The sequence below is a fragment of the Oncorhynchus mykiss genome, chromosome 1 (assembly GCF_013265735.2).
Source record: "Oncorhynchus mykiss isolate Arlee chromosome 1, USDA_OmykA_1.1, whole genome shotgun sequence".
In the NCBI taxonomy this organism is placed as follows: domain Eukaryota; kingdom Metazoa; phylum Chordata; class Actinopteri; order Salmoniformes; family Salmonidae; genus Oncorhynchus; species Oncorhynchus mykiss.
Window position 1 is genome coordinate 58,259,725 of NC_048565.1, and position 23,289 is coordinate 58,283,013.

Genomic DNA, 23,289 nt, shown 5'->3' on the forward strand with positions numbered 1-23,289 from the left:
GAGAACTTAGGGGGATTTTCACTTGACATGTGGAATGAGGAATTTCGAAAAATACGCACAGTGGGCTTTTGGTTTCTCTCCCTCTAAAAACAGAAACAAATAATTCTAAATAACAAACTGGCTTTATTTACATATAAGTAAGAAAGTCTCACCCCATTTTCAAGAATGGCCGTTTCCCCATTATTTACATTACAATCGCTCACTTTTGGTTATTTGAAACAAAATAATTTCCAAAATATCGTTATTTTTAATAACAAGCCACAGAAAGTTGGTTGCAATTTCAGTAAAAAAAACATTAAAAGTAAGGAACTTGTCTGTCGGCCCTGGATTAAAGACCAAAATTGTGATAAATAAAAATATGTACCAGTTTCATTTAAGGACCACGGGTAACAAGTCTAATAAATAAGTTTTGAGGTATTGCTCGCCTGAGGTAGAGTACCTTACGATAAGCTGTAGACCACTCTATATACCAAGAAAGTTCTTATCTATATTATTCGTAGCCGTCTATTTACCACCACAGACCGATGCTGGCACTAAGACAGCACTCAGGCCATAAGCAAACAAGAAAATGCTCATCCAGCAGCGGCGCTCCTAGTTAACTTTAATACAGGAAAACTTAAATCAGTTTTACCAAATTTTTACCAGCATGTCACATGTACAACTAGAGGGAAAGCAAACTCTAGACCACCTTTACTCTACACAGATGCATACAAAGCTCTCCCCCACCCTCCATTTGGCAAATCTGACCATAATTCTATCCCCCTGATTCCTGCTTACAAGCTAAAACTAAAGCAGGAAGTACCAGTGACTCGCTCAATACGGAAGTGGTCAAATGATGTGGATGCTACGCTACAGGACTGTTTTGTCGGTACAGACTGGAATATGTTCCATGATTCATCCAATGACATTGAGGTGTATACCACCTCAGTCATCGGCTTCATCAATAAGTGCATCGAAGACGTCCCCCCCACAGTGACAGTACGTACATACCCCAACCAGAAGCCATGGATTACAGGCCACATCCGAATCGGGCTAAAGGCTAGAGCTGCCGCTTTCAAGGAGCGGGACACTAATCCGGACGCCTATAAGAAATCCCGCTATGCCCTCAGATGAACCATCAAACAAGCAAAGCGTTAATTCAGGATTAAGATTGAATCATACTACACCGGCTCTGACGCTCATCGAACGTGGCAGAGCTTGAAAACTATTACGGACTACAAAGGGAAACCCAGACACAAGCTGCCCAGTGACGCAAGCCTACCAGACGAGCTAAATGCCTTTTATGCTTGCTTCGAGGCAAGCAACACTGAAGCATGCACGAGAGCACCAGCTGTTCTGGATGACTGTGTGATAATTCTCTTCGTAGCCGATGTGAGCAAGACCTTTTAACAGGTCAACATTCACAAAGCTGCGGGGCCAGACGGATTACCAGGATGTGTACTCAAAGCATCTAGGGACCAACTGGCAAGTGTCTTCACTGACATTTTCAACCTCTCCCTGACCGTGCCTGTAATACCGACATGTTTCAAGCAGACCATCATAGTCCCTGTGCTCAAGGAAGTGAAGGTAACCTGCCGAAACGTCGGTAGCCATGAAGTGCTTTGAAAGGCTGGTCATGGCTCACATCAACAGCATCCTCCCGGATACCCTAGATCCAATTCGCATATCGCCGCAACAGATCCACAGACTACGTAATCGCACTCCACACTGCCCTTTCCCACCTGGACAAAGGAACACCTATGTGAGAATGCTGTTCACTGACTACAGAGCAGTGTTCAAGACCATAGTGCCTACGAAGCTCATCACTAAGCTAAGGAACCCTGGGACTAAACACCTCCCTCTGCAACTGGTTCCTGGACTTCCTGACGGGCGGACCCCAGTTGGTAAGGGTAGGCAACAACACGTCTGCCACGCTGATCCTCAACACTGGGGCCCCTCAGGGGTGTGTACTTACTCCCTTCCTGTACTCCCTGCTCATCCACGACTGCGTGGCCAAACAAGACTCCATTACCATCATTAAGTTTGCTGACACAACAGTGGTAGGGCCGATCACCAACAATAATGAGAGAGGTCAGAGAACTGGCAGTGTGGTGCCAGGACAACAACCACTCCCTCAATGTGAGTAAGACAAAGTAGCTGATGGTGGACTACTGGAAAAGGCGGGCCAAACAGGCCCCCATTAACTTCGATGGGGATGTAGTGGCGCGGGATGAGAGTTTCAAGTTCCTTGGTGTCCATATCATGGTCCAAACACACTAAGATGGTCGTGAAGGGGGCACAACAAAACCTTTTCCCCCCCTGAAGACTGAAAAGATTTTGCATGGGTCCCCAGGTCCTCAAACAGTTCTACAGCTGCACCATCGAGAGCATCCTGACCGGTTGCATCACCGCCTGCTACGGCTACTGCTCGGCATCTGACCATAAGGCGCTACTGAGGGTAGTGCGTACGGCCCAGTACATCACTGGGGCCAAGCTTCCTGCCATCCAGGACCTATATAATAGGCGGTGTCAGAGGTAAATCCATAAAATTGTCAGAGACTCCCGTCATCGAAGTCATAGACTGTTCTCTCTGCTATCGCATGGCAAACGGTACCGGAGCACCAAGTCTCAGACCAAAAGGCTCCTTGACAGCTTCTACCCCCAACCCATAAGACTGCTGAACAATTAATCAACTGGCCACCAGACTATTTACATTGACACCCCCCCCCCCACCCCTGCTGCTACTCGCTGTTTATTATCTATGCATAGTCACTTCACCCCTACCATGTACAAATTACCTCAACTAACCTGTACCCCTGCACACTGACTCGGTACCAGCACTCCCTGTATATAGCCTCGTTATTGTTATTTTATTGTGTTACTTTTTATTATTTTTTACTTTAATTTATTTGGTAAATATTTTCTTAACTCTTCTTGAACTGCACTGTTGGTTAAGGGCTTGTAGTAAGCATTTCACAGTAAGGTCTACACTTGTTTTATTTGGCGCATGTGACAGTCTGATTTGATTTGATTTACAATGGTGTTTGTGGTCCATTTGTTGCTGTTCTCTTGGGGCAACAGGTCACAATTCTTGTTGCTGTAGTAGCACACTGTTATTTCACCTGATATGGGAGTTTATCAAAATTGGATTTGTTTTCAAATTCTTTGTGGGTCTGTGTAATCTGAGGGAAATATGTGTCTCTAATATGGTCACAAATTTGCCAGGAGTTTAGGAAGTGCATCCCAGATTCCACCTCATTTTGTGGGCAGTGGGCACATAGCCTGTCTTCTCTTTCTCTCTCTCACGCTCCCCCCCCCCCCCTTGGTGACAGTTATTATTAGCATGTCTATCAAGTGTGACAGACTGGCGCTGTCGCACTCCTCTCCTCTCTTCATTCACACCATCCTGACAAGAAGTAATCATGCTCCCTGAGAGACTACGGCAAAAGTGCTGCAACCAATTCGCACACCAGAATACACTCGTCTATCTGTCTTTCTCACTCCATTTGTCCAACTGTCTGTCATATCTGTGAGCAGACTAAGCACCAACAGTACAAGTATCAAAGGAGCATGAGATACATACATAGAGAGCAGTTTGATTTTCTAAAAGGTGTGTGATCATAAAACAAGACACTGCTGTAAACCAGCTAGCTCTTCCCGCCCATCTCTCTCGCCTTTAGTTTAGTGGATAATGGGATGGTAGGACTGAAAGTCATTACAAAGTGTACACACACACACATGCATAAGCATGCACACGTGTAGCAGTTGTTAAAGTACTTTGTGAATTTCACCAGGTTGATATATTAATCGCATGTTGACTTGTTATTATGCATTCCTGCATCCTGGGAATAGGGGAGTGTGTACTTACGTTTTGCCCTGCGTGCTTGTGCTCAAATCATTTTGATGCACTATGAGAGGGAGGCAAGCTTTTTCTGTTCAGAAAAGTTTGCTTATTTTAAGCACAAAGCAAAAACAGTGTTTTGTTCATAAATAATGTTGTATATTTAGAGGTTACTCATAAGTGGATGGTATTGTTAAGATGCACTTGTGATTGTACTTTTTAGGATTACATTCTGATTTCAACATGTGGTTAATAGCTAGCTAAGGTATTAGCAGGCTATTGTATGTGTGAACGATGGATAGCTCATCGAATGATCACAGTCCCTTGTATTGTGCATCTGTTGTAGAAAGAGGCGACGATTCGCAGAACATATGTGGCTCTACAAATGTTTTATTTTTGGGGGGATGCAGGTATGTGGTTTTATCTATGTAAAATATATGTTATGTGTTGATGCATAATAAGGAGAGGCCGTACTCATTTTGATGCACTATGAGAGAAAGGGGCGACAATTCGTAGAACATATGTGCTCTACAAATGTTTTATTTTCTTTTGGATGCAGGATGCAGAGAGTGAATTCTGATGAATTAAAACAACCTGATCTCCAGTCGACGTCTATAGTCTCAATCAACCACACACACAACACAGAATTACAGCGGTGCAGCACAGCACCGGTTACACATGCACACACACGCCTCAAACTATGCTATAGGCTGCCTATCTCCCCTTTTTCAGTGTTCTCTCTCTGTCCTTTGACTTAAATCTCAGGACTATTATTTTTTTCCTTCTCTTCACTCTAATTAGGGGCTGTTAATGGGTATATAAAAGTAATACCTCTCAGATTGCAGTTCCTAGGGCTTCCACTAGATGTCAAAAGTCTTTAGAAAGAGTTTAAGGCTTGTTTTTGGAAAAATTAGCTAGAATTTGTAGTTTTTCTAAGTGGCTCCCATTTTGTCTGTAGTGTTTGTAGCGCGTTCCGGTGAGGGCGCACACTTTGTTATTTATCTCCGGTAATGACAATACTATAGTCCATCTTAAATTGTATCGTTTATTTACATATTAGGGTACCTGAGGATTGATTATAAATGTTGTTTGACTTGTTTGGAAGAAGTTTATTGGTAACTTACGGGATTCATTTGTATGCATTTTGAACGACGGAAACCGGTTAAGCGCGCCAACTAAACTGACTTTTTTGGGGATATAAAGGAGGACTTTATCAAACAACAGGACCATTTGTTATGTAGCTGGGACCCTTGTGATTGCAACCAGATGAAGATCTTCAAAGATAAGTGATTTATTTTATTGCTATTTCTGACTTTCGTGACGCCTCTGCTTTGTAAGAAATGTATGTAATGCTTTTGTGTGTGGGGCGCTGTCCTCAGATAATCTCATGGTGTGCTTTCTCCGTAAAGCCTTTTTGAAATCTGACAAAGTGGCTGGATTAACAAGAATAAGCTTATTTTTTTCCCCCGCTAGCAGGATCCGAGCCGTAATAATCGATAAGAAAAAAATCATAAAACTCCTTCAATTTACAATTCAGAATAATGGTCCTATTACATAGGGCCGGGGAATGAAGCTACCGCAACCATTTACAGACAGAGAACGCAGCTACAGTAACATGTCAATAGTGTCAGGATTATTTGATTTACAGTTCTGGTTGCCTAGTAATGGACTTTAGTCCCTTCAGAAGAGGCATTAATTTTTACAGACAAGTAAAATGTCCGTTCATATCACCAGAGAAGGTTTTGTGTCGGCAATTTTTTTTAAACGTAGTGTACCCTAACAGAAAAACAAACAGGCCGCAGCCGAGGCACTTTCGAGGGGCCACATTTCATTATGTCTGTAATTTAATATGAGGTAAAAAACTAAGAGTAGGCAACCCTGTGGTTGCAAGACTGGCCCGAAGACATCGGTGCCATGAATAAGCTAGGATATTCTGCACGCAACAGACCGAAGACTGAACACACACTTGCATCATTAGACAGAGCAGGCAAGCGTTGCTCATATGTTTTGGTAATCTGTATTTCAGGTCTTGTCTTGCATGCCTTGCAAATTCACCAAGTATCCTAAAGTTTGCTTCTTCCTCTCTGGTGTTATTTTAATTACACAAATTCCCCAGGCCTTCATAGCCTATAACACGGAAAATAATATATATGATTTGTGATAACTTTATAGCTTTAAGGGGAAAAATTAAATAAAAAATGTTTAACGTTAAGGATCACAACATTTTAACGTTTAACTGTTCACACCCCTTGTATGTACTATGCAGGCACTGGAGCTGAGCCATAAGGGAGACTAGCCATCTACCACCCCACTACCACTATCAGATTAGCCTATGTTTTTTGTCCCCCCACACTTTGGTTTTGACATCACCATCACCCACTAATTAACCTGCCATTTTTCGTGACTAAGTGTGTGAGCTAGTAATGTATCAATATTTATCATTTATATATTAGCTATGAAATAGCCAATGAATATATTTGCTGTCCTTGTTATACAGGGCAAAGTTGATCATTTCATATCAAAAAATGACACTGCTTGTTTTAAAGAAAACCTACCAAAACTATTCCTGATGGAGAACCTGAAAAATCGAAATAATATATTTTGTAAGCCCATTCAGCAGGTATAGCCAGATGAGAATTGTGCCTCCAGCAGCTTATTTGTATTCCGGTAAAACACAATTTTCAACCAAGCAGATAACAATAATCTAGCAAATGATATACATTTGAAGTTGGAAGTTTACATACACTTAGGTTGGAGTCTTTAAAACTTGTTTTTCAACCACTCCACAAATTTCTTGTTAAAAAAACAATAGTTTTGGAAAGTCATTTAGGACATCTAGTTTGTGCATGTCACAAATAATTTTTCCAACAATTGTTTACAGACAGATTTCACTTATCTGTATTCACTGTATCACAATTCCAGAAGTTCACTAAATTGACTGTGCCTTTTAAACAGCTTGTAAAATTCCAGAAAATGATGTCATGGCTTTAGAAGCTTTTGATAGGCTTATTGATATAATTTGAGTCAATTGGAGGTGTACCTGTGGATGTATTTCAAGGTCTACCTTCAAACGCAGTGCCTCTTTGCTTGACATCATGGGAAAATGAAAATAAATCAGCCCAAAAAATTGTAGACCTCCACAAGTCTGGTTCATCCCTGGGAGCAATTATCAAAGGTACCACACGTACATCTGTACAAACAATAGTACACAAGTATAAACAACATGGGACCACACAGCCGTCATACCGCTCAGGAAGGAGACGCGTTCTGTCAACTAGAGACAAATGTACTTTGGTGCAAAAAGTGCAAATCAATCTCAGAACAACAGCAAAGGACCTTATGAAGATGCTGGAGGAAACGGGTACAAAAGTATCTATACCCACAGTAAAACGAGTCCTATATCGACATAACCTGAAAGGTCGCTAAGCAAGGAAGAAGCCACTGCTCCAAAACCACCATAAAAAAGCCAGACTATGGTTTGCAACTGCACATGGGGACAAAGATCATACTTTTTGGAGAGATGCCCTCTGGTCTGATGAAACAAAAATAGAACTGTTTGGCCATAATGACCATCATCATGTTTGGAGGAAAAAGGGGGAGGCTTGCAAGCCGAAGAACACCATCCCAACCGTGAAGCACGGGGTGGCATCATCGTGTTGTTGGGGTGCTTTGCTGCAGGAGAGACTGGTGCACTTCACAAAATAGATGGCATCATGAGGATGGAAAATTAGGTGGATATATTGAAGCAACATCTCAAGACATCAGTCAGGAAGTTAAAGCTTGGATGCAAATTAACTTCCAAATGGATAATGACCCCAGGCATACTTCCAAAGTTGTGGCAAAATGGCTTAAGGACAACGAAGTCAAGATATTGGAGGCCATCACAAAGCCCTGACCTCAATGCCATAGAAAATGTGTGGGTAGAACTGAAAAAGCGTGTGCAAGCAAGGAGGCCTACAAACCTGACTCAGTTACACCAAGCTCTGTCAGGAGGAATGGGACAAAATTCATTCAACTTATTGTGGGAAGCTTGTGGAAGGCTACCCAAAACATTTGACCCAAGTTAAACAATGTAAAGGCAATGCTACCAAGTACTAATTGAGTGTATGTAAACTTCTGACCCACTGGGAATGTGATGAAAGAAATGAAAGCTGAAATAAATCATTCTCTCTACTTTTATTCTGACATTTCACATTTTGAAATAAAGTGGTGATCCTAACTGACCTAAGACAGGGAATTTTAACTAGGATTAAATGTCAGGAATTGTGAAAAACTGAGTTTAAATGTATTTGGCTAAGGTGTTTGTAAACTTCTGACTTCAACTGTAGATGGTCACTCAACTATTAAAGCCTAATATCAGGCATGCCATTTTAGTATTTGAATGCTGAAGATTCCTTGCAGATGAGCAAGAACAGGGACAGGTCGCCTACCTCCCGTTGGTCAGCATGGTACTTTCGGAAGGTAAACACAAAAAAACATTTAACCGGTGATTCATAACATTTGAATACATTTTCTGACCGGTGAATGCGTTTTGGGGTCAGTGGACCAATGCACTTGTATCTTAAACATTTGAATCAGAGACTGATGCATATCGGTGAATTGTTACAGCCCTACAATAGTCCCTAAAGAGTTTGAGAAAATAATATTGATGCACTCGAACATTGCCACACTATACCAGTAGATGCATATTAGCACATGCTAATATGATAAAATATGATAAAACTACTTCTCATGAACCATAGAACCAAATGACACCAAATGTTTAATGTAGGCCTATGGTACATGTCTTAACTTACTTTGGGAATAGGTAAGTGTAGGGCTGCACGATTTGGGAAAAACATTTTACAAAATATTGTGATTGCAATTTTACTTGCGATTATAGATCAAAACATTTTGGTAAACTGCTGGAATAATAGAAAAAGAATGATCATTAAAACATTTTTGTTGGAATACAGAGGGCACTTGGAATGTAGTTTTGTTTGGCATGACAATGAAAGAAAATGTAAGGGAGGCGATTGTTGTGACAGAGTAGCAACCAAAGTGTTGATCAGTGTTTCCCATATGACCCTAATTAGATTTAAATAGATAGATACATTCAGACAAAGATTTTAAGAACAAGCTGTTGCACAAACAATGCTGATATACTCCACCACTGGTACCGGCATGTATAAGAGCAAAAGTTTACTAGCAAGATTTGCCTTATCTCAGTGGATTTAGCTTGCCAGCTAGCTAGCGATTAGCATTAGGGGCTAACACAAAAACTTTTGACAGGTGCATGCTGTTTCCACTGACATTGCATGTTAGAGCAAAAACCAAGCCATGAGGTCGAAGGAATTGTCCGTAGCGCTCCGAGACAGGATTGTGTCGAGGCACAGATCTGGGGAAGGGTACAACAGCATTTATGCAGCATTAAAGGGTACCAAGAACACAGTGGCCTCCATCATTCTTAAATGGAAGAAGTTTGGAACCACCAAGACTCTTCCTAGAGCTAGCGGCTCGGCCAAACTGAGCAATCGGGGGAGAAGGGTCTTAGTCTGGGAGGTGACCAAGAACCCGATAGTCACCCTGACAGAACTCCAGAGTTCCTCTGTGGAAATGGGAGAATCTTCCAGAAAGACAACCATCTCTGCAGCACTCCACCAATCAGGCCTTTATGGTAGAGTGGCCAGACGGAAGCCACTCCTCAGTAAATGGCACATGACAGCCCGCTTGGAGTTTGCCAAAAGGCACCTAAACGACTGACCATGAAAAACAAGATTCTCTGGTCTGATGAATCCAAGATTGAACTCTTTGGCCTGAATGCCAACCGTTACGCCTGGAGGAAACCTGGCACCAAAGTGTGAATACTTTCCGAAATGCACTGTATATGTCCTTAGAAGCTGTGTGAATATAAAGTCACTGTATCTCTCTCATCGTCACTCAATTCCTAGGTTTACCTCCACTGTATTCACATCCTACCATACATTTGTCTGTACATTATGACTTGAATCTATTCTATAATCCAGGCCCTGCCGTGCCTAGCTCCACTCCCATTCCCCAGGCGCTCTCATTTGTTGACTTCTGTAACCGTAAAAGCCTTAGTTTCATGCATGTTAACATTAGAAGCCTCCTCTCCAAGTTTGTTTTATTCACTGCCACCAAAACCCCTGAAATTTCCATCGCTAACTATAACATTTTCCAACAAGATAGAACTGCCAAAGGGGGCGGAGTTACAATCTACTGCAGAGAGAGCCTGCAGAATTCTGTCTTACTATCCAGGTCTGTGCCCAAACAATTCAAGCTTCTACTTTTAAAAATCCACCTTTCCAGAAACAAGTCTCTCACCGTTGCCGCTTGCTATAGACCACCTTTTGCCCCCAGCTGTGCCCTGGACACCATATGTGAATTGATTGCCGCCCATCTTTCTTCAGAGCTCGTGCTGTTAGGTGACCTAAACTGGGACATGCCACCCAGGCGATCCTGCAATCTAAACTTGATGCCCTCAATCTCACACAAATGATCAATTAACCACCAGGTACAACCCCAAATCCGTAAACACGGGAACCCTCATAGATATCATCCTAACCAACCTGCCCTCCAAATACACCTCTGCTGTCTTCAACCAGGATCTCAGCGATCACTGCCTCGTTGTCTGCATCCATAATGGGTCTGCGGTCAAACGACCACCCCCCCATTCACTGCCAAACGCTCCCTAAAACACTTCACCGAGCACGCTTTTCTAATCGACCTGGCCCGGGTATCCTGGAAGGATATTAACCTCCTTCCATCAGTAGAGGATGCCTGGTTATTCTTTAAAACTGCTTACCTCACCATCTTAACCTTTTTGGGATAGGGGGCAGAATTTTCACTTTTGGATGAATAGCGTGCCCAGAGTGAACTGCCTCCTACTCTGTCCCAGATGCTAATATATGCATATTATTATTAGTATTGGATACAAAACACTGACATTTCTAAAACTCATATGGCAGTTGAAAACCTGAGAAAATTCCAACCAGAGAGTGGGACATCTGAGGTTTGTAGTTTTTCAAAGCTTGTCCTACCGAATACACATTGAGATATGGATAAAGTGGCACTTCCTACGGCTTCCACTAGATGTCAACCGTCTTTAAAAAACGAATGAGGATTCTACTATAAAGGAGGGGCTCATGAGACCTCTTTGAGTCAGTGGTCTGGCAGAGAGCCTTGGTCTCATGACGCGCTCCAGACAGAGTTACCTCTCGTTCCAGTGCTTTTCTGAAGACAAAGGAATTCTCCGGTAGGAACATTATTGATGTGTTAAAAACATCCTAAAGATTGACTCCATACATCGTTTCACCTTTTTCTAAAGGACTGTAACCAAACTTTTCGAGTTTTTGTCTGGATGAAGTGCCTGCGCCTCATGAAGATGGATTACTGGGCTGAACAAGCTAACAACAAGTGGCTATTTGGACATAAATGATGGAACTTTATGGAACAAATCAGTCATTTATTGTCGAACTGGGATTCCTGTGAGGGCATTCTGATGAAGATCATAAAAGGTAAGTGAATATTTATGGTGTTGTTTCTAACTTTGCTGATTGCAAAATGGCAGATATTCCTCTGGCTGTTTTGGGTTCTGAGCTCCGTTCTCAGATTATGCTTTTTCCGTAAAGTTTTTTTGAAATCTGACACAGCGGTTGCATTAAGGAGAATTCTATCTTTAATTCTGTGAATAACATTTGTATCTTTTATCAATGTTTATTATGAGTATTTCTGCAAAATCACCGGATGTTTTGGAATCAAAACATTACTGCACGTAAGGCACCAATATAAACTGAGATTTTTGGATATAAATATGCACATTATCGAACAAAACATACATGTATTGTGTAACATGATGTCCTATGAGTGTCATGTGATGAAGATCATCAAAGGTTAGTGATTTAATTTTATCTATATTTCTGCTTTTTGTGACTCCTATCTTTGGCTGGAAAAATGGATGTGTGTTTTTTCGACTTGGCTATGACCTAACATAATCAATCATATGTTGTGCTTTAGCTGTAAAGCCTTTTTGAAATTGGACATGATGGGTAGATTAATCAGATGTTTATCTTTCATTTGCTGGATTGGACTTGTTAATGTGTTACATATTTAAAAAAATATTTTTGAATTTCGCGTGCTGCCTTTTCAGAGGAATGTTGTCGAGGGGTTTCTACGGCTGGTCATGCTTTCCACCTGGCTACCCCTACCCCGGTCAACAGCCAGGCACCCCCCACAGCAACTTGCCCAAGACTCTCAATTTCTCCTTCACCCAAATCCAGCTAGCTGATGTTCTGAAAGAGCTGCAAAATCTGGACCCCTACAAATCAGCCGGGCTAGAAAATCTGGACCCTCTCTTTCTAAAATGATCCCCCGCAAATGTTGCAACCCCTATTACTAGCCTGTTCAACCTCTCTTTCGTATCGTCTGAGATCCCCAAAGATTGGAAATCTGCCGCGGTCCCCCCCTCTTCAAAGGGGGAGACACTCTAGACCCAAACTGGTACAGACCTATATCTTTCCACCCTGCCTTTCTAAGGTCTTCGAAAGTCAAGTTAACAAACAGATCACCGACCATTTCGAATCCCAACGTACCTTCTCACTGGGCAATCTGGTTTCCGAGCTAGTCATGGGTGCACCTAAGCCACGCTCAAGGTCCTAAACGATATCATAACTGCCATCGATAAGAGACAATACTGTGCAGCAGTATTCATCGACCTGGCCAAGGCTTCGACTCTGTCAATCACCACATTCTTATCGGCAGACTCAACAGCCTTGGTTTCTCAAATGACTGCCTTGCCTGGTTCACAAACTACTTCTGAGACAGAGTTCAGTGTGTCAAATCGAATGGCCTGTTGCCCGGACCGCTGGCAGTCTCTATGGGGGTGCCACAGGGTTCAATTCTCTGGCCGACTCTTTTCTCTGTATACATCAATGATGTCGCTCTTGCTGCTGGTGATTCTCTGATCCACATCTACGCAGATGACACCATTCTGTTACAGTCCTTTAGAAAAAGGCTTCAATGCCATACAACTCTCCTTCCGTGGCCTCCAACTGCTCTTAAATGCAAGTAAAACTAAATGCATGCTCTTCAACCGATCGCTGCCCGCACCTGCACGCCCATCCAGCATCACTACTCTGGACGGTTCTGACTTGGAATATGTGGACAACTAAAAATATCTAGGTGTCTGGTTAGACTGTAAAATCTCCTTCCAGACTCACATTAAGCATCTCTAATACAAAATTAAATCTAGAATTGGCTTCCTATTTTGCAACAAAGCATCCTTCACTCATGCTGCCTAACATACCCTCGTAGAACTGACTATCCAGCCGATTCTTGAGACTTCGGCGGTCATTTACAAAATAGCCTCCAACACTCTACTCAGCAAATTGGATGTAGTCTGTCACAGTGCCATCCGTTTTGTCACCACAGCCCCATATACCACCCACCACTGCGACCTGTATGCTCTCGTTGGCTGGCCCTTGCTTCATATTCGTCACCATACCCACTGGTTCCAGGTCATCTACAAATCTTTGCTAGGTAAAGCCCAGCATTATCTCAGCTCACTGGTCACCATAGCAGCACCCACCCGTAGCACACAGTCCAGCAGGTATATTTCACTGGTCACCCCCAAAGCCAATTCCTCCTTCGGCTGCCTTTCCTTCCAGTTCTCTGCTGCCAATGACTGGAACGAACTGCAAAAATCACTGAAGCTGGAGACTCATATCTCCCTCACTAACTTTAAGCACCATCTGTCAGAGCAGCTCACAGATCACTGCACCGGTACATAGCCAATCTGTAAATAGCCCATCCAACTACCTCATCCCCATTCTGTAATTTATTTATTTTGCACCACAGTATCTCTACTTGCACATTCATCTTCTGAACATCTATCACTCCAGTGTTTAATTGCTAAATTGTAATTATTTCGCCACTATGGCCTATTTATTGCCTTACCTCCTTTATCTTACCTAATTTGCACACACTGTATATATACTTTTTCTATTGTGTTATTGACTGTATATTTGTTTATTCCATGTGTAACTCTGTGTTGTTTGTGTCGCACTGCTTTGCTTTATCTTGGCCAGGTCGCAGTTGTAAATGAAAACTTGTTCTCAACTAGCCTACTTGGTTAAATAAAGGTGAAATAAATAAAAACATTAAATATATAATTAGCATCGCTAACGGCTACACAAAGTGGTATACATATAGGCCCTATAGAACCGCACACAGCAGGTCACGACATTCAGGTAAATTTGCCAGGAAAGCAAATTATGTATAATTTCAATAGCAGGATTCATAGAGACATTGGCAAGTCAAATTCAAGGACTTTCAATTATTTTTCAAGGATTAAATTGCAATTTTCAAGGACCTACATTTTATATTTAATTGTTGTAATAGCCAATAGAAAAACAAACTCCCAAAATGTATGCCAAAAAAGTATGCATTACCACATTACCATACATTACCATAATGCATTTTTCAATAGGCCTACCTACCCAATGGAATTATACATTTACATTCTAAAATATGTCTGAATAATGTGAGCATTTCCTGACTAAATAGACAGCATGCTCCCGACACAAACACATTAATGAAGTCTGTCCATGTGGTAGCTAGTCATTCTCGCCATTTGAGATGTTGAAGAGTTATTGAGGGGTTACTGTATCTTGTTTTACAACGAGAAAGTGACAAGTTGAATAATAATATTGGAGCAAATCAATTCAAAGTTTATTGGTTGCGTACACAGATTTGCAGATATTATCGTAGGTGTAACGAAATGCTTGCAGAACTTCTAAATTGGCTACCATAACTTCAATGACTTTTCAAGGACCAAAGAGCCTCGAGGAAATTATTTTCAAGGTAGGCTATTCCATGATGACGGAGTTGTGCATCGCAAATATTCAACCAAGACTTTGAACTTTTTAAATACCTGGTTTGCGTACCCATTCTTGCCTTAGCATTTACAGGTAGAATTCATAACTTGGAACTGCTACCGCTGTCGGTCATCAGTGCAAGCAAAAACTAGCTGTTTGAGAGCTGTGTGCTCTCTCTGCCCAACAGATCATCTATAGGCTATATGTGTGTAGCGAGCAGGTGATAAATAATCGAAACAGCAAACGACCAGCTTCAGGAATCCATCTGTTTTTTTAAATAAATGACATAGCCTAGATTAAAAATTGCATTATTGAAATATTCACTAAAGACAGGGATGAACGACTGGCCCGGGGGTTTCCCAAAACCCCCCCTCTAAGTTGAGCCCTGACACACAGACGGGCATTCCCGCGCCGTTGTTGCCTGTTCAGGAAGTTGGTTTATTTTTGGTCATTTGCACAGTACTGATGAATAAATCATAATGAAAACATGTTTACAAATTGCGAAGCAAAAACTAACGTGACCAGGTAAAAGAAATGCACTGGTACCCACCCTTGCGACCAATTCAAAATGTGTGTTGCACTGCCAAGTCAAACCCTCGCAAATGCGACTGTTTTGGTCACCGCATCGAACCCTGCCCCCGCTCTTTCATGGGGGCTCAGGATGCAATTTCCAGTCACTATCAACCCACCCTGCTCTGGAGTTCATTCCTACCCAAGTCATGCCTAGACTGGGCCCAGATATGTTTTGAGCTGATCATTGCCCATGGCAAACACACAAGGAAGGCAGACTGTGTTGTGGTCAACTTGTAGCATCCCTTGGTCACAGCCTGGAACAGGCACTCTCAGTTCTACCACCCTCTTATCAGACAGGTGTGAGGTAGTGGTGGAGTGACAACAAGGCGTTTTCTGCTGCATCGGCCAAGGCAAACAACAGTCCATATAACACCGATACACCTCCACACTAACTAGGCCTAACGGCAGGCAAGTAGGGGCCTATAAAAGTCCATTGTATAGAAGAGGCTATCAGGGTAACTGCCTGGCCACATTGACAGCAGGACTCAGGATAGTTTGTTTAGTTAGAGAGTTCAGCTCCACTGCCACTGGGGCATACACACACACAATAAGCACGCTCACCCACACAAGTACACACACACACAGTAAGCATGCTCACGCACACACACATCATTAACAGGCCAGGTGCAGGCAGACAGGATGACACTTTTACACTTTTACAACCTGGATCCTACTGTTGTTTAGATATCACTGTGTTTGAGGTAAGTCATATGGCCACAATCTTTTCTCCACCACCCACTTTTATGAAAATGAACATGCAATAAAATTGGGTTCTTCTTATTCAAATTGAACTGGCTATACCTATGCATGTATCATGTTATGAAAACCTGAACAGAGATTTTAAAGTAACATAATTAAAGAAATAAAGACAATAAATATAATTACTAGATTGTAGGGCTGAGACGAACAATACCAGCATCGCAATATGTTTCCCATGGCAAAAATGAAAACACGAAGCAGACCAAACTCGTTGGTCCTTTAAAAACCTGCTGTATATAAAATAGTGTGTGCTATAACTTTGAAAATAAATAAATGTGATTCTGGATGAAAACATAATGTTTGTTTCTAACATTAGGAAGCTAAATCTGCTTCGTGTTTTGTTTCTTGGCCATGATACTAACGAGTACCGCGATACTGGTATCGTCCCAGCCCTACTAAATTGTGTTTTAATGTCAGTAGCAGCCTCTTCCTGCTCCACACAAGATGAGGGACAGAAGTGTAACACAGTACGTTTCAGCATGTTCCTCCCAGCTATACTAGCCTTGCAGGTAGGAGTCCTACAGTATATCACTAGCTGACAAGTTGTTTTGCTCACATAATGATTGTTTTGCTCACATAATGAGTAGCAATCAATCAAAATGAATCACAATTTACGTGTTTTCCATGACAATGGGTTGTCACGCCCATGCATATTTACATTGATTTCGCCTGACTATCATTCAGTCCACTTAACTACTACCACAAGTATAGTAAGAGTGAGGACCATAGAAATTGAATGAATAGATTGTATTTTTATGGTGAAGATAGCTAGGTTTACCTTCTAGAACACCTGTACTTTGTCAGTTCCATCGGCACGCAAGTTTCAACGTACAGACTACACACACACAGTGCCACATTCGTTCATTCAACACAAGTATCTAAACAGGCCCCGGAGCCAAGCAGCATAAATGCCATTGTAAAGGGACACATACCAGCGTTTGTAACCCGTTTCCATATTATTGTTACTCTGCTCCACTATCCCAGTTCATTTCACGTTGCAAATCCAGCCTAGCTTCTGGACAAGGCAAAGAGTTCCATAAATACAGAACGTTCGGGGTGACTGACGACAACAGCAATACCAGTAATGTATAGCCTTTTCACAACCATGCTCGCTCTACTTCTTCAGTTTATGGGTCTGCACACAAAAAGATGTTGCATAAAGAGTGAGATTGAGAAAATGCACCAACAGCCCATGCTTAAGTGAAACTAAGTCAAGGGATGGCGTGCACATACATTAGGAAAAAAGACTAGCAACAGAGCTCTCATGGGTTCCTTCCTTGTTCAAAGCAAGCAGTAACACTGATATGTACTCTATGACAATATCCCTCCCTTTCCAGAGAGGTATATAGAGACAGTGGTGCATGCACTTGTGGCCCCGGGCGCTCTAGTGTTCAGAGGGGGTGGGACCAAAGGCCATTACTGTCAAGTCAACCTCTGGGGGGTAATTAAGAGAGGGACAGACAGTCTAGTCTGTCTCTTTTCACGTTCCTCTGTTTCTGTCAGTACAGATGGGACACCACAACCACAACCAATCAGAGTGAGAGAGGTGAAAGATTCATTCTCATATGAGCCAAATGGAAATAAATTGTAAAACTGTTTGGTGCATCTTTGGTGGTTTAAAATGTAGTGTATACACTTGTGTGTGTGGCTGGTATGGATTGTGTTTTTAAATAACCAAATAAATCCAATGAAAACGCTGGTTCACACACAAAACACACACAAACTTCACTGCCGTGGAATACTATGTGCTTGACCAGGGTCAGCTAACAAAAACTGATCTGAAATCAGATAACGGGGCTTTTTAAATAAGCCTCAGAAACCTGCCCTGTTGATCCGTCATCATGTGAGCCCCAGGTTCAGCCCACTTAATCCCCGTCACATGACTTCCCAACTTTTCCTCCTTCTCCGTAATCTCCCCTATTTGAAGGAAAAGTCAGGAAAAGTCAACTATGCACAAATACTCTTAAAACATTTTGCTATTTGCAAATATTGGATTACAAGGGGAAAATTGCAGGCTCTTACAACAAAGGCATGTCCAATAAATCTGTTTTTCAAATGGAGCTGATTGGAGCTAAGAGGACTCTCTTTCTGTAAACAACAAAAACAAGAGTGAAAACATGAGGTAGTGAGGTAACCCTTGTCTGGGCAAGTGTGGGCAACTCCCGACCCCTAGGCCAAAGGGCAAGAGAGCAGGGGCTGAGTGTGTGTGTAAACTGTGAAGGGGGATTCAAAAATCATGCCGTGTTGGCCCAACTTATCAAAACTTACTGCCTGACTAGCCAACCAACAGCTCTAATTAGGGTATGCCTACTTCTCTGAATCTCCAGGCTCCTTGGAGGCTAGCGACAAAATACATAGTACCCACAAACACTGCCTGTATTACAAAGCATCTTTCAAAATGTATTTCAAGAAGTGACCGTTTCTAAAATAAAACGCGACCATCTCAGGGTTCAGCAGACCAAAAAGATGTTAAAAAAATGGCCATGGAAGGTAATTTAGCTGGAGACAAGCTGGAGCGACTTTAGGCATGGGGTTGTTTTTAAAAGACAAACCACATACCCTGGTCTAAGGAACCAAAAAAACTGTGTAAAGTTAAGGAAAGTATATCATTTCGCATTCACACTGTTAACCAAAAACAAACAAAAGGCTGCTTGGTGGAAAATAGGCTACACATAGACTAACAGGCTAAAGTGTCTGGTCCTCACTCCTCCCCTCAGAAGAAGCAGAGAGAGAGACTGGCAGAGAAGAAAAAAAGAGCAAAAAACACTGTCCCACTCACCTTCCCACTCATCCTATCATTCCAGGTCCCGGACCAGTATTTCACACATGCTAGGCTTTGTCCATGGCAATTTAAAGCACCACCGCCTGATAAGCTTTTCTTGACAGTTTTTAACTTTAGATGACACAAATAGTGTCCTGAGATTGAAAATTCACAACAACAGGCAAAGAAAAAGTGACTATGGGAAAGAAGTAAGAACCAAAGCTATGTGCCATGGTAGTAAGTATCTCATGGTGTGGCAAACATCACACATGCCAAGGTTAGTTAGTTTCCACATTTTATAGTTTTCCTTTTTATGTGCCCCAATTTCTCAATTCCACATGTTTTATTTCTAATGAATCCATAATGCTGTGGAGATTTGTTAATATGAGGGTGAGGGCATATTTTAGGGAAAAGAAATAGGAGTACAACTCAAAAGTGCCAGCTCTCCTCCTCCCCAACTCAAACCACAATAACCACCCTTACAGTGTACAATGAGGGGTGCAAGACAATAACTAAGGAGCCAAGTTGAGTCTTACAACAACATTACCTCCTTCTCTCTATCCCACCATTGCCCTTAGGCACAGGTGCCTATTGCCCTTAGGCACAGACCTAGGATCAGCTTATCTTTCCCAAAATCCTAACCTTAAACACTGAAGGGGGAAACCTTTAAACTGACCTTAGATAAGTATCTAGGGGCAACAATGTATATAATACCGTCAATGAGGAGCCAGTATCTTACCTTCAGGTTCTAGCGTAGCCTCCTCTTCCTCGGCGGCAGTGTACGGCGGCCTTGCCAAAGTAGCCGTTGCTAGGGACAGCAGGATGGTGGCGAGCAGCCAGGCCCACGAGGCCATCCCGTTAGTGGAGGGTGAGTCCGTCCCCCATCCCCCCCTCCTCAGGCTCTGCCTCCCCCTGGACACTGATCCCATCTGAGGGGCTCCACCCAACCATCAACTGCAGGCTGCCCAGCCTGTCACTCACTGTGAATTCCCCCAATCACCTGGGCTGAGGAAAGGCTGTTGGGAGGAGCAATAAAGTTGGAAAAATGGTGGTAAATAGGTGAAGATGGAGAGAAAAAGGTAGGTAGGGATGAACATTTTAAATAATGTGGGGAGAAAGGATGAGAGAGGGAGAAATAGGGAGAAAACCAAAAGAGAAAAATACTATAGTTATATTCTCACCTATTCTAATTTGTTTACTGACTTTTTACATTCATTTCAGTTACAATAACACCAATAGAAAGAGTAGAGAGAGTAAGAGCGAGAGAGTGACACAAATTGCTGTCAAACAAGACATACCGAAACTCTGATGCACCTCAGCTCAGCACACAACCACACTACAGCTACCTTTACACCAGACCCATTGTCACAAATCCTCATGTTCCCTATTACTATACTACCGTCTGAGCACGTAGCATTTCATTTAAGTGGACTTGGCGCTTGCATTTCTAGGCTAAAATCACCTTTATAAAAGACATACATTTATAAAAAATAAAAAATTGAAACTGCATAGAATAGGCATTGTTAGTTGTGAAAAACATAACTTTATTACAAGGCTATCTATACCTATGTATTGTATTATACCGTTTCACTAATGAAATTATTAGCCTATTGTTATTATTACTGAAATTGTGGAATATCAAATTCCATCAAACATCACCCTCTTCTGATCAGAGAGTAGGTTACAATTAATATGTAAATCATCCAATACTGAATAGCCTATTTGAGTTTTATCCTAGATGCTCCAAACCTGTTGCTTTCCATTTGAGGTTAGTATTAGTTTAGTGAATATGCATACTTTTCTGTTGCAAAATAAATTCACTTAATTCATTGTAGCCCTAGGATTATGCGACTTGTAATTTAAATGGAATACACTAGGACACATCAATCTATTTGGCCATTGCCAAACATCTGCGGTGCAATCCGTTTTAGAAATCTATGGGGGTTTGGAGCGGCTGCAAAGAGCCCATAGTCACGCTTCCTCAAGCGCCTTCTGCTCCAGCTGCGATTTATTGATTGGTTTACCCAGGAAGATGCATGTCATTTGACATGTAGGCGTAAACAGCAACTTTGAAATGTGTTGAGAGATTCTGGTTCATATATATTGACTGGAGAGGGGAGAGCACGCGCGGATTGCAAGCAAACGTTTATGTCCACCGCGCGCACTACATCATGGGATGCTGCCTGGATGCATCCCGCACGTACAACGTAACTAGAGTGGGCAGACTACCTTGGTTTAGGACTATGGTTTATTTAAAAAAAAACAAATTCGTCTATCAATGTGACATAGAAAATTGAGCAACGTAATAAATAACCAGAATAGTTTTGTTAATGAACATGCATGGGTGCTGCATCCACTGCTTAGATATGTTTTCCTAATTGAGGGGAAAACATAGTAATAGGCTGTTGTTGTTTAATGAAAAACAGTATTTCCCCAAAATAAGAAAACAAGAGATCTTGCTTCGTAGTATAAAAGGGGTAGGCTACATTATATGGCAATTTATTATAATTTGACTGTCAGATCAACGTAGCATTTTAATTAGCCTATGGATAAGATGAGTCCTTTCAAAACTCATTAGAATAACAAATATGGCTAAAACAACAGTTCTTACCAGCATTAAAAATTAGCTATTCTATTTCAGATGCGTATAGTCGGGAACACTTTTGCTAAGCAAAATGGACACTTCAGACCGGCACTGCAAGGTAACCGACAATCCATGGACAATTCTTTAGGCTCGACAATTCACCTAAGTCTAGCCATCTTTTGGGGATTTTGCTGTGGTAAATCTAACTACCACATGTATAGCCTACAGCTTTGAAAACCCATTTATGAGTTGCTGCTGTCAACAACATGACATCCAATAAGTTCAGACACCAGGGCTTTTCCACATATGCATGTCCACAGGTTTCCCTGGCCCCCATTTAAACCAAATCTTCCGAATGAAATTTCTTAGCGCTGATTTTAATCCTATTGATATTCAAATCAGTTGGCTTTTGGACTCAGTGCTCAGTGAGTCCATGCAGTAAAAACACAAAGTGCGGTCACGGGCACCATTAATGCGATGTAGAAAATTAAGCAAAGTAATAAATAACCAGAACAGTGTTGTTAATGAACATGCATGGGTGCTGCATCCACTGCTTAGATATGTTTTCCTAATTGAGGGGAAAACATAGTAAACATCGCCTTATAGGCTGTTGTTGTTGAATGAAAAACAGTATTTCCCCCAAATAAGAAAACAAGAGCTCTTGCTTCGTAGTATAAAAGGGGTAGGCTACATTATATGGCAATTTATTATAATTTGACTGTCAGATCAACGTATTATTTTAATTAGCCTATGGATAAGATTAGTCCTTTCAAAACTGCTTAGAATAACAAATATGGCTAAAACAACAGGTCTTACAAACTTCACTGCCGTGGAATACTACCCCTATGTGCTTGACCAGGCTTTTCTATTTCAGATGCGGAAAGCCCACATCAGGAATTGATTCTATTCAATTATATTCTCGTTGGTCCGAGGACGAATAGAACAATAACCATTTGAGATCTATGCACACAATTTGCCAAAATACGGCCAAAATACTTACAACGAATAACTACCTAAAGTCTGGAAGAACTCCGATTCGCATGCATGGACAAGGCAGGAGGCGAGTGCCTGTGCCGAATCGAGAGGAATGTGTAGCCTAGTCCCGATGGAGCAAATTCACCCCACTGCACCAAAAATGCCAAGCAGCGATTTTTTTTACTTTCCCCAAATTGGACGAGCAACAAAAGAAAATCACTGAAAATGTATTATTAAATCACGAAGTCATTGTTGTTCCATGGCACTTTAAAAAAATCAGAATTTAAATCCATATCCTTGAAAAATAACTAGAAAAACATAGCTACGTCCCTGAAACTTCTTCACCAAGTTGCTAGTCAACTCAAATGTCAGTGTACCAGAGCGAGCGCACTCTTCATCCAAACGAAAGGTCTGCAATTTATGATGAACTAATGGGTAAAAAAAGAACTTAAACTCTCCAAAAACATAGAATCCATCAATATATGATCCCTCGCGGCAGAGCGTCTTCTTCCCAGACAATCCTAGTACTGTTCTCAGACGCTTTGTCAGGTTTACTAGATTTTTTCTCCTCCTTACGTCCCCCGAAATTCGAGCCGTTTCCTGGCCACAGTGTTTTTGGCTCTGCCTTCCTCAGCCAATCAAATCTCAGTGGCCCCCTCTCTTTCTATGCTTTTGCCTCGAAAGAAACGACGAGCCTTTCTTGCTCCGTGCGCAAGGAGAGAGTGCTCAATTTACGGAGCTCACTACAAACTTGGTCCCGTACAGGGGTCCTCCGCCCTTCGTTGGCTAGGCTCAACTCGCAATAACTACGCCCCCGTGCGGACAAAACACCCGATGCGCACGAATCATATACATTGTATTTGGAAAGTAATTCAGACCCGTTTACTTTTTCCACATTGTTATGTTACAGACTTATTATAAAATTGATTAAATACAAATATTT

General features: G+C 41.8%; 1 protein-coding gene across 7 annotated transcripts in view; it reads right to left on the reverse strand.

Annotated features, from left to right (window-relative positions):
• The window catches only part of LOC110525582 (fibroblast growth factor receptor 2), a 113,316-nt gene extending 90,235 nt beyond the window's left edge, over positions 1-23,081 (reverse strand). For 3 of the 7 annotated variants that reach the window (XM_021605866.2, XM_021605857.2, XM_021605811.2), the window contains exons 1-2: positions 22,372-23,079; positions 19,527-19,803 (exon numbers count right to left, since the gene is read on the reverse strand). In XM_021605866.2, the coding sequence (XP_021461541.1) occupies positions 19,527-19,716 (190 nt within the window). In that variant the 5' untranslated portion in view covers positions 19,717-19,803; positions 22,372-23,079. Of the gene's footprint in view, positions 1-19,526; positions 19,804-22,371 lie in introns of all 7 variants that reach the window. The other 4 variants (XM_021605847.2, XM_021605831.2, XM_021605840.2 and 1 more) reach the window with 3 other exon arrangements.
• Between the last annotated feature and the right edge of the window lie 208 nt (positions 23,082-23,289).